The sequence below is a fragment of the Polypterus senegalus genome, chromosome 13 (assembly GCF_016835505.1).
Source record: "Polypterus senegalus isolate Bchr_013 chromosome 13, ASM1683550v1, whole genome shotgun sequence".
Lineage (NCBI taxonomy): Eukaryota > Metazoa > Chordata > Cladistia > Polypteriformes > Polypteridae > Polypterus > Polypterus senegalus.
This window is the reverse complement of record NC_053166.1, coordinates 98,339,680-98,352,364: the sequence shown is the minus strand read 5'-3', so window position 1 is coordinate 98,352,364 and position 12,685 is coordinate 98,339,680. Positions and strand designations below refer to the sequence as shown.

Sequence of the window (12,685 nt, the reverse complement as noted above, 5' to 3'; positions counted from 1 at the left end):
ACAGAGACATACAAACAAGAAATATTCTTCTTTTCTGACTTAGTGTACTGTTTTTTAGTGGGTGTGGCTTTATTGTCAGTACCCTTTTCTTTCTTCATGACTGGGTGTAACTGAGAGCATATTTAACATTTTTTCTACACAGTCTTTACTAAGATGACCTTGCTTAAGGCACTTAAAGCATAAGCCTTTAGATTTCAAAAAGTCAATTGTATTTTCATGTTTTAGTCTCAGGAACATACTACATTCAACAAGAGAGTAATGTTTATTACAAAACAGACAGCGCTTACTGAAAGCACACACAGCCATCTCTGCCATTTTGACAGAGGTTGTCTGGATTCCCCTTTTCAGAAGCAACAGTAAAGTTTGTAGCAAAACTTCCACTTTTCAGGGGAGACTTCCCTTTATCAGTCTTTTCCTTTTCCTACTTGTAAATATGGCTTTGATAGGCTGTGTCAGGCACAGGATGCAAGGCTATTGTAGCCTGCTGTTCCAAAAAGTCAACTAGTTTGGCAAGTCATTCATATCTGTTTTCTTTACCTTCAGTCTCACATGCTGTATATTGCCACCATCCTTGCAGCTTGTGGGGAAGCTTTGAGATTATAGTGTGAAGGTTTGGCCTGGTGTCAAATTCATATCTGTTCTTCACACTGGACATAACGCTCATACAGCTACAAAGAAAAGCTGCGTAATCCCTCAGACCTGCTCCATCATTCAACTTTATTTGCAGCCACAACTTAGCTTTCTCCAGGTATGCACCAACTATGTGTAGCTGGTTTCCAGAAGTGCTTTCAAGCTTCTTCCTGGCCTTTAGGTAGCCTTCTGCCAGTGGCAGGTATGTACAGCCTTTAACAGCTTCATGGGGTGAGCCTTTTTTAAATTGTGCTAATAAATCTAATTAATCTCGGGGGTTCTCCATCACTTTATCAACAGCATGGTCAAATGCTCTAACAAAGTTTGCATAGTCCATTGGGTCACCATCAAATACTGGGATCTTTCTATAAGTTACATAAGGTACTTGTGCCTTCTTTAGCTGTTCATAATGTTCTTGATGAGGTTCATGTTTACTTTCATTAGTATACAAAGAACTACAAATACCTGCATCATATGGCACTTCATTCCTCTCATCTGGTTTTTCAGGAACACTATAGGAGTTTTGTTTACTTCGATTATGACTGCGTCCTTTAAGAGCTCTCAATTTTGCATTGGATTCTGTTATTGTGCGATTGCTGCCTCTAGAGCCAGCTGATCTCTTTCAGCCTTTAGCTGTGCTTCTTTGGCTTTCAGCTGTGACTCTTTCAAATCTAGAGCCTGCTGCCTTTATAAGGCTGAAGTGTGGGAAAGCAGTACTGCATGCGCTGCCACTTGTGCCCTGAGTATCCTAACTGAGGTACCTGCTGAACTTGTTCGACTTTTAGTTTTTACAGAAACTTGAGACACACTGTCAGCTGGAGTGAAATCGTCAGTAAATCTGTAGTCATTGAATTGATCTAAGCGTATTTGGTTTGCAGAATTGGAGGGTGGCTTGAAGGAACTTTTATTTTGATGTGTTTTCTTAATCCAGTCCATCGTCTCTCCAAGAAACACATTTAAAGTCTTCAGTTTAGCACCAAAACCTTTACTTAGCTTCCTTATAGTTCTTCGCTGCATTGCTACTTTGTACATATTTTTGTCACTTTCCAGCTGAGGATCAACTTGTTGTTCTAACTACTGGTGAAACAGCATACACTATTCCATTTGCAGGCACCTTTACCACTTCATACACCACTGAGCTCCACACATCATGGATTTTATTCTGACCCCACATACTGTGATCCTGCAAATATACCAAATCACCTTCACAAAACCAGTCTTCTTTTACATTCTCATTTTAATACCTACTTTGTCATGGCACTGCTGCCATCAGTCTTGCTCTTATTGACCAATGTTTTCTTCCATGTCCTTAATCCAGTATTCCACTGGTCCATTCTCCAGTTTCATAACATTCCCTGAAAGAAAGTCTATAGGAAAGTTAAGTTCTCTAGTATGTGATAAAAAATATGGTGATACACCTGTTTATTTATAAACTGTGGTGCTATATGCAAAAACTATTTAAAGAAGATATACTGCCTAATTCTTCTTTTGATCAGGGGACATTTACAAAGAAAATCATGCAATTTGCAATTGAAGCCTTCACACTCAGCATTTTCTTTGGGGTGATAATGAGTAGTTAGAGATTTCTTAATCCCACACAGTTTACAAAGCTGTCAAACAATTCTAGCACTGTCCTCAACCTCTGGAGCTGGGTGCCTGTCTATTTCAGAATCACAAAAATGCACCAATAACTGGATCAGAAATTTACAACCCTGTTAGATTAGTCTTTGAATACCCTGGAAAAGCAGTAATTAAACATTGATTAACTTCTAAACTTATTATGTTACTGATTTGTGTATATTATTCTCTCTTTACATTTTCTGCCTATACAAAAATAACTGCTACAACTCTCTTTACTATAAGGAAAAAGGCAATTAATTTCTATTTGAAAGACTATACAGTGGAACCTTGGGTCATGATTGTAATTCGTTCCAAAACTCTGGTCGCAACCAGATTTGGTCGTGACCTGAAGTAATTACCCCATAGGACTGTATGTAAATACAATTAATCTGTTCCGGACCGTACAAGCTGTATGTAAATATATATTTTTTAAAGATTTTTAAGCACAAAAATAGTTAATTATACCATAGAATGCACAGTGTAATAGTAAACTACATGTAAAAACATTGAATAACACTGAGAAAACCTTGAACAGAGGAAACTAACATTGCAAGAGTTCACGCTATAGCTTTAAGAACCGCTCTTTGTAAACACTTTTTTTAAGCACAGGGGAAAAAATTAACATTTGAAAAATCCATAATTTATACAAAAACTAACCATAAACAACCAAGAAAACTAACCTTGCATGAGTCTAAGTTCTGGCATGAAGTGAGGAGGAACTGGGTGGAGAGAAGACTACAGTTTTGAGGTAAAGTCTGTGATGATGCGGGTTCGCTGCATGCTCCCGTCTCACTTCCGGTAGCCCTTAAACCCTTCACCGTCGGTAATGCTACTGATGAGCACGACAGTGAGGCACTACAATGGAGCAATTGGATGGTGCAAAAAGTGCCCAGTGCTTTTATTAAAATCAACAAAACAACAATCAAAAACAAAGTCCAAATTAAAAAGTGCAGTGCTTTCAGTATCTTTCAATAAATAAATGATCCCATAAAAACTGAAGTGAAGTGGAGGTTAAAACCCAATAGAAAAAAGTCTTCATTAAATACGAGATTAAAACAATGCTCAAAGCAGTCTCTTTAAAAACAAGCCCGGTGCATTCTTTAACTTCCTTCTCGGCCTTACTGCCTTGTTTAACTGCCTTCTCACGCTCGCGCTCTCTCTCTCTCTCTATCTCGCACTCGCTCTCTCACGCTCTCTCTCTCGCTCTCTTGCTTGCTGCACAGGGAATACACAGGGAGAGACTGAACACGTGCGGAAATTATCGGCGCATACGAACCAGAAGGGAAACTGGCTTGTTCGTCACCCTAGTGTGTGGTCTTGAATAGATGCAAAAGTTTGACAAACTTTTTGGTCGTAACCTGATTTGTATGTGGTCCGAGACGATTGTGACCTGAGGTTCTACTGTACATGGATTTTGAAGAAAACTTTTACTGAAAAGCATTTTTTTGTTTCTTGATTTACCTTTTCATCCCCCAGTGTAAACAAATGTTTTATTTTCAATACAGTTATAAACCTATAAATTATTTCTCTTTGTTATTTGATGACTTCCTTAGTATCGGGCTCTAAATTTGATTAATTTTGTATATAGAAACTGTAATTCTGTTATGTTTTATGAAACATGCTTACAATGTATTAATTCTTACCTCTTATGTTATACTGTACAAAACGCAGCATATGATATATAATATTCAGTTGAATCCAAATAGTTCTTTTCTTCTGTTACAGTGAAAGGAAAATGGTCAGAATGGAGTAACTGGGGGTTCTGTGAGCCTCCATGTGGAGCAGGATCAACAAAAACAAGATCCAGGCACTGCACACCCATATATCCTGCATACCCGTAAGATTCTATCAATATTTTATTTTTATTCTCTGTTTTCTTTACATGCACTAGAGGGTGCATTTAAGTTTATTTCTCACTCTGGGTACTACTGTACTGAAAGGTATTTGAGGACTTTGCAAGTAACGACTATAAATAAGTCAATACATTTTAGAACCTTTTTATCCAGTTCACGGACAAGGCATGGGGTAACTCTGGGACACATTTACAATCTTTTCACTGGATCACTTTGTCAGATATTTTATGGCCCTTTCTTCCAAGACTTGGCTAGTTACATTCTTACACACCTTGACTTTGAGTTTGTTATTTGCAGAGATACCAATGCTACACTTGACCCAGTGATGGATAAATCATCTTAATGCAGTTGATTATTATCAGCCTCTCTGTTATCCCCCCTATTAAAGAGTATGCTTGTTTTCGTATCTCTTTAAGCCTCAGTCTTGCATCAATTATATATTGATACTATTCTCCTCTCCTCCTGCCTGTCTGATTATAAGTGTACTATTTTACAGAGGTTTTGTCCTCTATGATTTCCTGTGTACCATGATGGAAATTTAATTAATCTTTGCTTCAGAATCCTAAATTAATTGCTTATTTGGCTCCTAACCTTGAAAAATGCATTTTTTATCAATGTTGATTCAGCTCAAGATCCTCCCTTTTACTGGATGGTTGTTAATTGTTTACTTTGTGCTGCTGCTATTACCTTGGCTTGGCATGTTCACCCTTACATGAAGGAGACTAGGGACACTTGTCTGGAAGAGGACTATTACCTCTGATTTGAAGGTGTTAATTGTGATGCTAGCCACAACACACTTGGGTGCAAACCATTTCTCTGCAGGCAGGAAATCACAGTTTGATGAAATCCAATGCCAACATCATCTGCAAGAAGCCAATATATAACTCTTAGGTTCCCAAACTGAATTTTCTCCAAACTCTAGCTGTCACTGGATATCCTGTCTATGAAAATTATGAATAGGAGAGAAGAGCAGACACACTCTCTGCAGTTCTCCAACGTCCACATTGAATAGATGTAATGCCAGATGTTTTTTGTCCCCGTTTTTAAAAATGAGGATGACCAGTCTAGTCTACCAATTCTCAGGCACTGTCCATGCCTTCTGCTTTGGGCAAGAAGCAGAAACTCATTCAGCAGTGTAAAAAATAATACGCTTCTTGATTGGATGTTGTTTCTCTCCTATACTGGAGCTGAGAAGTTTTTTGATAGTTTTTCGAGATGTTGTGTATATGCACTGAACAACTATTGTGATTGCCCTAGACTGTGAGAAATGGCTTTTTTAATCAAAATCAACTTATTTAATTGTTATTAAATTTCTGTTTTAGTTATGGATTGTCCATAACAAACACCATGTTCAAACAAAAAGCTGTTTATAAGTATACCTTTACCTTACAGGACCTTGGACTGAACATCAGTAATCAACTTTTCAATTATATTGACATTCAGGTAGAGGCATGTTGTGTTATCAGCTGATTGGTGATGAGTTGGTTTAGTATGAATGGACATGAGAATGCTGGGAATGACTAGCTGATGCCTCTCTTTAGGATAAATTCAGCTGTCACCTCTGGAAATGCTTCACATGCATTTTGAGAGAGTTCAGACCATAGGGTCTGACTGGACACTTTTCAAGACCCCAGACTTGGAGGCAGCTGGAAGGAGCTTTGGCTGAAGGGTTTTTGGTGCCTGTCATGGTAACTGCCTAGGATCTTTTAATGACAACCAGAAGTTAGTAGGTAGTTAACAGAATAGTTGTCCATTTAGGAGCAAAGTAAAGGAAAACAAAAAACTCAGTTTCTGATAAAACTAAACCTCTGGGTAGTCCAAGGCCTTTTGGATTGATACAATACAAGTCAAACTGACCAAGATGCTCTGTTTTCTTAAACACATGGCCAGGAATAGCAGCTTGGTTTTGAAGGAAGTGACACCAACTGCCACAACAGGTAACCAATAAAGACTTTTCTTTGGATTTGTTAGAAGCAAATTTATAGATTTTGTATGAACTAGTTCTTGTAATAGTATTTCCAACACCATGTTAATTTAACTGTAGCTAAGTGCAGATTGGAAATAATAGAGTCAATTAATGTGATCTTAGGAGTTTATCTGCACAGAAGTCAAACAAGCAGATAAGACGATACCCTCTGAACCTTGCACCATAAAGCCAGCTCATGAGCAGGTTAAATGAGGATCCACAGTTGTACAGGCCAGGGGCCTCATGTATAACGATGTGCGTAGAACTCACACTATAACATGGCGTAAGCACAAAAGCACACACTGAAAAATCCAGATGCATAAATATGTGGGTTCGCTAACTTTCACATTCTTCCACTACATAAATCCCAATCAGCGTGAAAAGTAACGCACATGCACACGCCTGCTGTCCCACCCCAGTTCCTCCCAAAATTACGCCTCTTTGAATATGCAAATCAATATAAATAGCCCTTAAGCTCAGTCTTCTGTGAAAACGCAATGGCAAAAGCACGAGGGAAAATACTGTAGAATTTCAGTGAATACCAAGTGGAGGCAAGGAAAAACGTACTATTTGTTGATTTAAACAGTGGTATAAATAACAAAAGGAAGGTGATTGAGTGACATAGCGTGTCGGAGAAACTTGAAAGCTCAAGTTCACAAAGTCGCACAGTGCCAGAAATAAAAAAGAAGTTGTCATATATCAAAGTTGCCATGAAAAGGTGAGTCGTAGCCCACCTTCTGAGTCTCAAATGAAAGCTTATTAGGGTACAGAGAAAAAAAAAAAAGGCACACAGTAGGAAAAAAGCATGAAATGTCAACTTTAATCTCGAAATTTCCACTTTAATCACGTAGTTTATTTTGTCATTAAAGTAGAACATCATAAACTTCATCTTAAAATTGTTTAATTTACTAGTTTCTCAAATCCCATCGTAAGATCGAAGAACTATGAAGGAAATTAGTACAGTGGATCGAGACTGTTATTTTAAAATGAGTTCATCAAGAACACGGGGACACAGTTGGAAACACTTGATAAATTTCGCACAAACATTAGGGAGTTTTTCTTTACACAAAGAACGGTAGACACTTGGAATAAGCTACCAAGTAGTGTGGTAGACAGTAAGATGTCAGGGACTTTCAAAACTCGACATGATGTTTTCTTGGAGGAAATAAGTGGATAGGACTGGCGAGCTTTGTTGGACTGAATGGCCTGTTCTCGTCTAGAATGTTCTACTGTTCTAATGTAACTAAAGTAGCATGTTAAATGCTTTGTTCTGTATTTGATCTTCTATGTACTCTATGTGTGTGAATCACTACGTGCTTCCGGGCTTTCTCTTCCTCCGACAGGACAAAGAAACCATTACATTCATGATATTACAGCTCCCTGAATAACTAAAATGCTGAGATGTATACATGATTTCATTTTCATGATGATAGGAGTTAAAGCACATTATTAAACAGGGGAATATGGTGGCGCAGTGATTGTTCATGTCTCACTGCAGTAGCAGTACTGTCTCTTTCTAACGTACTAACCCCCTATTCCTGTCCTTACTTTTCTTTCTCCAAATGCCCAATCGCCATACAATCAGCTCTCTAAAAGACATTAAGACACCTGTAAGCTTAGAACGCAGATTCTTCAAAACTTTTAAGGAACATTGAAATATCTTCATAGTACGTGTTTAATTATTTTATCCATCTATCCACCCAGTGTTGCGCCAACCCCAGCAATATACAGCATGAGGCAGGAACATTCCGTGAACGGAGCACTAGCGGCTCGCTAGCACTGCTGCACCGTGTCCTCACATGTTTAATTATTAACAATATAGATTATTTAAATTAAGTTTTATCTGTATAATTTAATAAACATATTTTGTGGCATTTCATCTTAAAAATGATATTGTCATCGTATGTAAATACATGCTTTATAAAGTGGCTCAGGTTGCAATATTATAACTGTATCGCAAGTTTACAGTGAAGTGATTGTACTTATAAGTACAAACAGTACTACAAGGAGCACTTGATGGACTGATTGAGTGTGTTTATAGTTCATGGGATGAAACTGTTTCTGAACTGCGAGGAAAGGCTCTGAAGCGTTTGCCGTATGGGAGCAGTTCAAATAGCTAGCATGGCTGAGGCAGCGTGTGCTAGATGCTGTATACCGATAATGCTCTTTCCAATCAGCTGCTGTACAGCTGTGATTCACACTCAGATACAGTGATATAAATACTCCGAGTGGTGCAGTGAGAGTAATATGGAAAAAGATGATCCACTGTGGCAACCCCTAATACAATACAATACAATACAATACAGTTTATTTTTGTATAGCCCAAAATCACACAGGAAGTGCTGCAATGGGCTTTAACAGGCCCTGCCTTTTGACAGCACCCCAGCCTTGACTCTCTGAGAAGACAAGGAAAAACTTCCAATAAAAACCTTGTAGGTAAAAATGGAAGAAACCTCGGGAAAGGCAGTTCAAAGAGACCCTTTCCAGGTAGGTTGGGCGTGCAGTGGGTGTCAAAAGTAGGGGGTCAATACAATACAATATACAGAACATAACAATTCCTTAAGACAGCATAATAATAAAAATTTTAGAAGTACGGTTTAACAGTAGATGATATGACATAATTAGGTTTGGATATTTTTAGAGTCCTGGAGACCTCATCCATCTAGCTGCCTCCCCATTTGGCCATGCCACGGCTGAAACGTTGCTCCGATGAAAGGACCCCTCTTTCCCATGATTCCTGTGATCCTCCATCAGGGATGACTTTACCATAGGCAGGCAAACAACTTGGCAGGTGGGCCGTGGCACCAATTGCCACATTTGGGTACCGAGAAAAGAAACAGAATAGGTGAGGGAGCAGCTGAAAGAAGAAGAAGAAGGTGCAGTGACAGTAACAACACTAAAGCAGCTATGGTATTTAGAATAGTTTGACCATTCTGTGGACCATTATATTGTTACAGGTTAATTACAATCAGATGCATTAAACTAATAAACAATATGCGGTTAATTTCAGTGTATTTATAAAGCTGTGTCAGGGATGTGGATCTGAAAAAGAAAGGGTAACCAAACAGGAACAGTAACACTGCTCTTACGTTGGGTGCTGCCAGTCTGCAAAACCGAGCGCAGAACTTTCGTACGCCAAGGTATGACCTGCTGTGGAAATGTGTGTGGCTTTACGCCAAGTTTATGTTTTATACATTGCAATTTGAGCATGGAAACGTTCGTACACAACATTTTTGTGCGTACTCGCCGTTTACATATGAGCCCCCAGGTGTGAGAAAATCAAAATAGGAAGTACACCATTTATGATCAGATTCTTCCTTTATGTGAGTGTTGTATATTCATAGCTGATGTTTAATTTGGATAGGGAATTTTTATTGCTTCCTTCATTGTTGTTATTATTACTTTTGGACTTTGTGTTAATGTGGGGTCTGCTGTTGTGACCTCAGTGGAGTATACAGATGACCAGGAAAGGAACCAACATTTGATTTATTCCACTATAAAAGAAGATCTTTATTCCACAAATGAAATAAAAAAAAGATTACAAATAACCTTTGAGTGTCAGAAGTCTCAAATTTTAATCTGTCCAAATAAGAGTTCAATACCCAGGATCTCTGTGCTGTTGAGTGTCCTTGGCCCTGGTTATAGGGAATTTCCTAGTTGACACTGATTGGATTATTTCCCCAAAACAATATTATCTTAAAGTTACAAAAGGTGTTATGTTACCACATATTCGAGAACCTCATGACTCTTAAACCAAGACATGCTGGAGTGCCATCACCACTAACTGGTGCTCAATCTTTGTGCTGTTCGATTAAGGAAACCAGTTCAATCTCACTCATCTTGTTGAGTACAACCTAAGCTATGTCTACACCAAAATGTTTTCTTTTAAAAATGGTACTTTTAAACAAAAATGATCTCCTCCCATTGTACTGTTCACATTGTTTACAAAAGCATCCCCATCCATACTAAAATGACCGAAAATGCATATGAAGTGGATTTTTGTTATACTGCACATGCATGTAAGATGCAAAAAAATCCTGCTGTAGTGAAAAATTTACAGCCTCAGGAAAATCAGATTCCATTGTGCTTTATGCCCTTTCAATACTATGAGCGTGTGTAGGAACCTGCACAGAAACAAAACAGCACAGAAAAAAACATTTTGAAAGGAGCCGCAGTGATCTGCACCCATGTCACATTAATTCACTGAACACAGATAAAAATAACAATCTCCAGAGCAGACGATGAAAACACTATACATATTAAAGCGACTCTTTAAAATAAGTAATGAAAAAGATCAACTCCATGTGCATCCGTGAGTAAATTGATCATAAGCAATCTGCAGCAATTTAAGTGCATCTTGTTCCCAACAACATTTGTAAAACTAACACAATAGACTAAATAAATAAATGTATCTATATCTTTCCTTTATTGCAATGTGCTTTCAAATCTCTGTCCTGTATTCTTATGAGCTTAGCTGCATTCTGCATCCATCCGCTTCGTTAAGTGTCTTGCTATTAGGTTTGCTGGAGAATGCATTCTTCCTTACTGACTGGATCAAGTTTAAGTATTAAATATTGGCAAAAGGCTTAATAATAACTTAATTATTTATAAGCTGATTATTACAGTACTCTGAATTTTTGACTACAGTGGTAAAACCGCTGGCCACAGAATTTATCACAATACTGTAACAAATTAGTAAATTATTTGCCTTTTGCATGTACACAGCTATCAAACTGCACAAAATAGCATTTCGATGCATACAGCTAAGAAACACAACAAGCGCCACGGAAAGCAACTTTTCTGTACACACTATGTTGGAATATGGTTTCCTTCTATGTGAGATATTAAGACACATTATAATGACCAGGATTCAATCAGAGAAGGGCATATAATAAGGACGAACAAATCAGAGCATGATTACAGTCTGCATTCTTGAAAAACTGACCATTTTCTGAAGTACAGTATATTGCTCTGAAGAGCATTTTCAAATTTCAGAAAATGTTTTTGTTTTTGGAGGTTGAAACACTGGGATAAGTGAATGAAAAATGAAAATGGAGACTAATATCTGCATTTTTAAACAAAAACAGTTGTATGAATGGTGTTAATCATTATGTTATTTGCCCATCTACCTGTCTTTTCCCAAAGTCCACTTAAGTGCATTCTACTGATGGTGGCCACTTCCAAACAAGTAATCCCATAAGCGGTTTGGTGCAAGTTCTTCCTTGGCAAAAGGTGGTCACTTTTATATCTGTTGCTGAGTCACTCCAACCATTCATATCCAGTCATCACTTGGGTGCTGTCATTGTCACCCAAAAATAAACTTTTTTCTCTACCTGGAAGTGCTGTTATCTAGAGCTTTGTCATCCTCTCATCCCTTCTGCCTATATTCTCCACATAGAGCAACACACTGGAATGCAGCACATAAACCTGGGACGGTGACAATGAAAATGACACATTTCTAACCAACAGAGCCCGATTGACGCTTACAATCAGTGGGAGCTTTGCCGGTGGCTTGCTGCCTGGCCTGGCATTCAGAGCAACCAGTGAAATAAACTAATGGTGAAATTATATAATGTTATTATACTGGAAAACAAGCAGGCATTGTTGCTCTGTAGTGGGCACAAATCCTTTCAGTTTAACATTGGAGGGTTTTTTTTCTGGTTTCTGGTTTTGACTTTGCATGCTTCTCACGCTCTGACATGATGAGAGGTGCATACATCTGTTGCTTTTGTGATTAAAGCTATACTGTATATTGTAGTCTATAGCCGGCTTGTCATCCCGGCCAATACCCCCAGGCTGCCAGGTGGAGCTCTCCCTGCAGCATGAAATTCAAAGTGGTCTTTTTTTACCATCACTTCAAACTTTGTGGAAGAGTATTCAGCATTATCGTGCTGACACTGACAGCAGCTGTGTAGATTCCAGACTCACAGTTGAAATTGCAAACATAATTTATGTAATGTGGATTCCACTGAGAACTACTTTTTGCGGTTCAGTGCTTTTTGCACATTTGTTTTGATATACAGTAAATACTCTAGATCTACAACCCCAAATCAGAAAAAGATGGGACAGTGTGGACAATGTGAATAAAAAAATAAAAAAGCAAGTTATAAATTCTCCTCAAATTTTATTTCATTGCAGACAGTATGAACACAAAATAATTCATGTTTTTTTTTGTCAACATCATTTGATTTGTAAATAAATATCTATTCTTGCCATTCAGGCTTGCAACACATTTCAAAAAAAGTTTGGACAGTACAGCATTTACCACTTTGTACACTTCCCCTGTCTTTTAACAACACTTAAAAGACGTTTAGGCATTGAAGAAATCAAGTGACTAAGTGTTGCAGGTGTTAGTTTGTCCCATTCTTCCTGCAAACAACGTTTTAGGTGCACAACAGTACGGGGTGTTCGTTGACGCATTTTTCATTTCAAAATGTGCCAAACATTCTCTATAGGAGACAAATCAGGGCTGTAGGCAGGCCAGTCAAGCATCCGCACCCTCTTCTTACGCAGCCATGCCTTTGTTATGCGCGCAGTATGTGGTTTGGCATTGTCTTGCTGAAATAAGCATGGGCGTCCCTGGAAAAGACGTTGTCATGAAGGCAGCATTTGTTCC

At 38.3% G+C, this 12,685-nt stretch overlaps 1 protein-coding gene across 2 annotated transcripts in view; it reads left to right on the top strand.

Moving 5' to 3' along the window:
- The window catches only part of LOC120542134 (properdin-like), a 153,645-nt gene that overhangs the window by 124,613 nt on the left and 16,347 nt on the right, over positions 1-12,685 (top strand). For both annotated transcript variants that reach the window (XM_039774314.1, XM_039774313.1), the window contains exon 8: positions 3,976-4,087. In XM_039774314.1, coding sequence (XP_039630248.1) covers positions 3,976-4,087 — 112 coding nt within the window. The remainder of the gene's footprint in view (positions 1-3,975; positions 4,088-12,685) is intronic.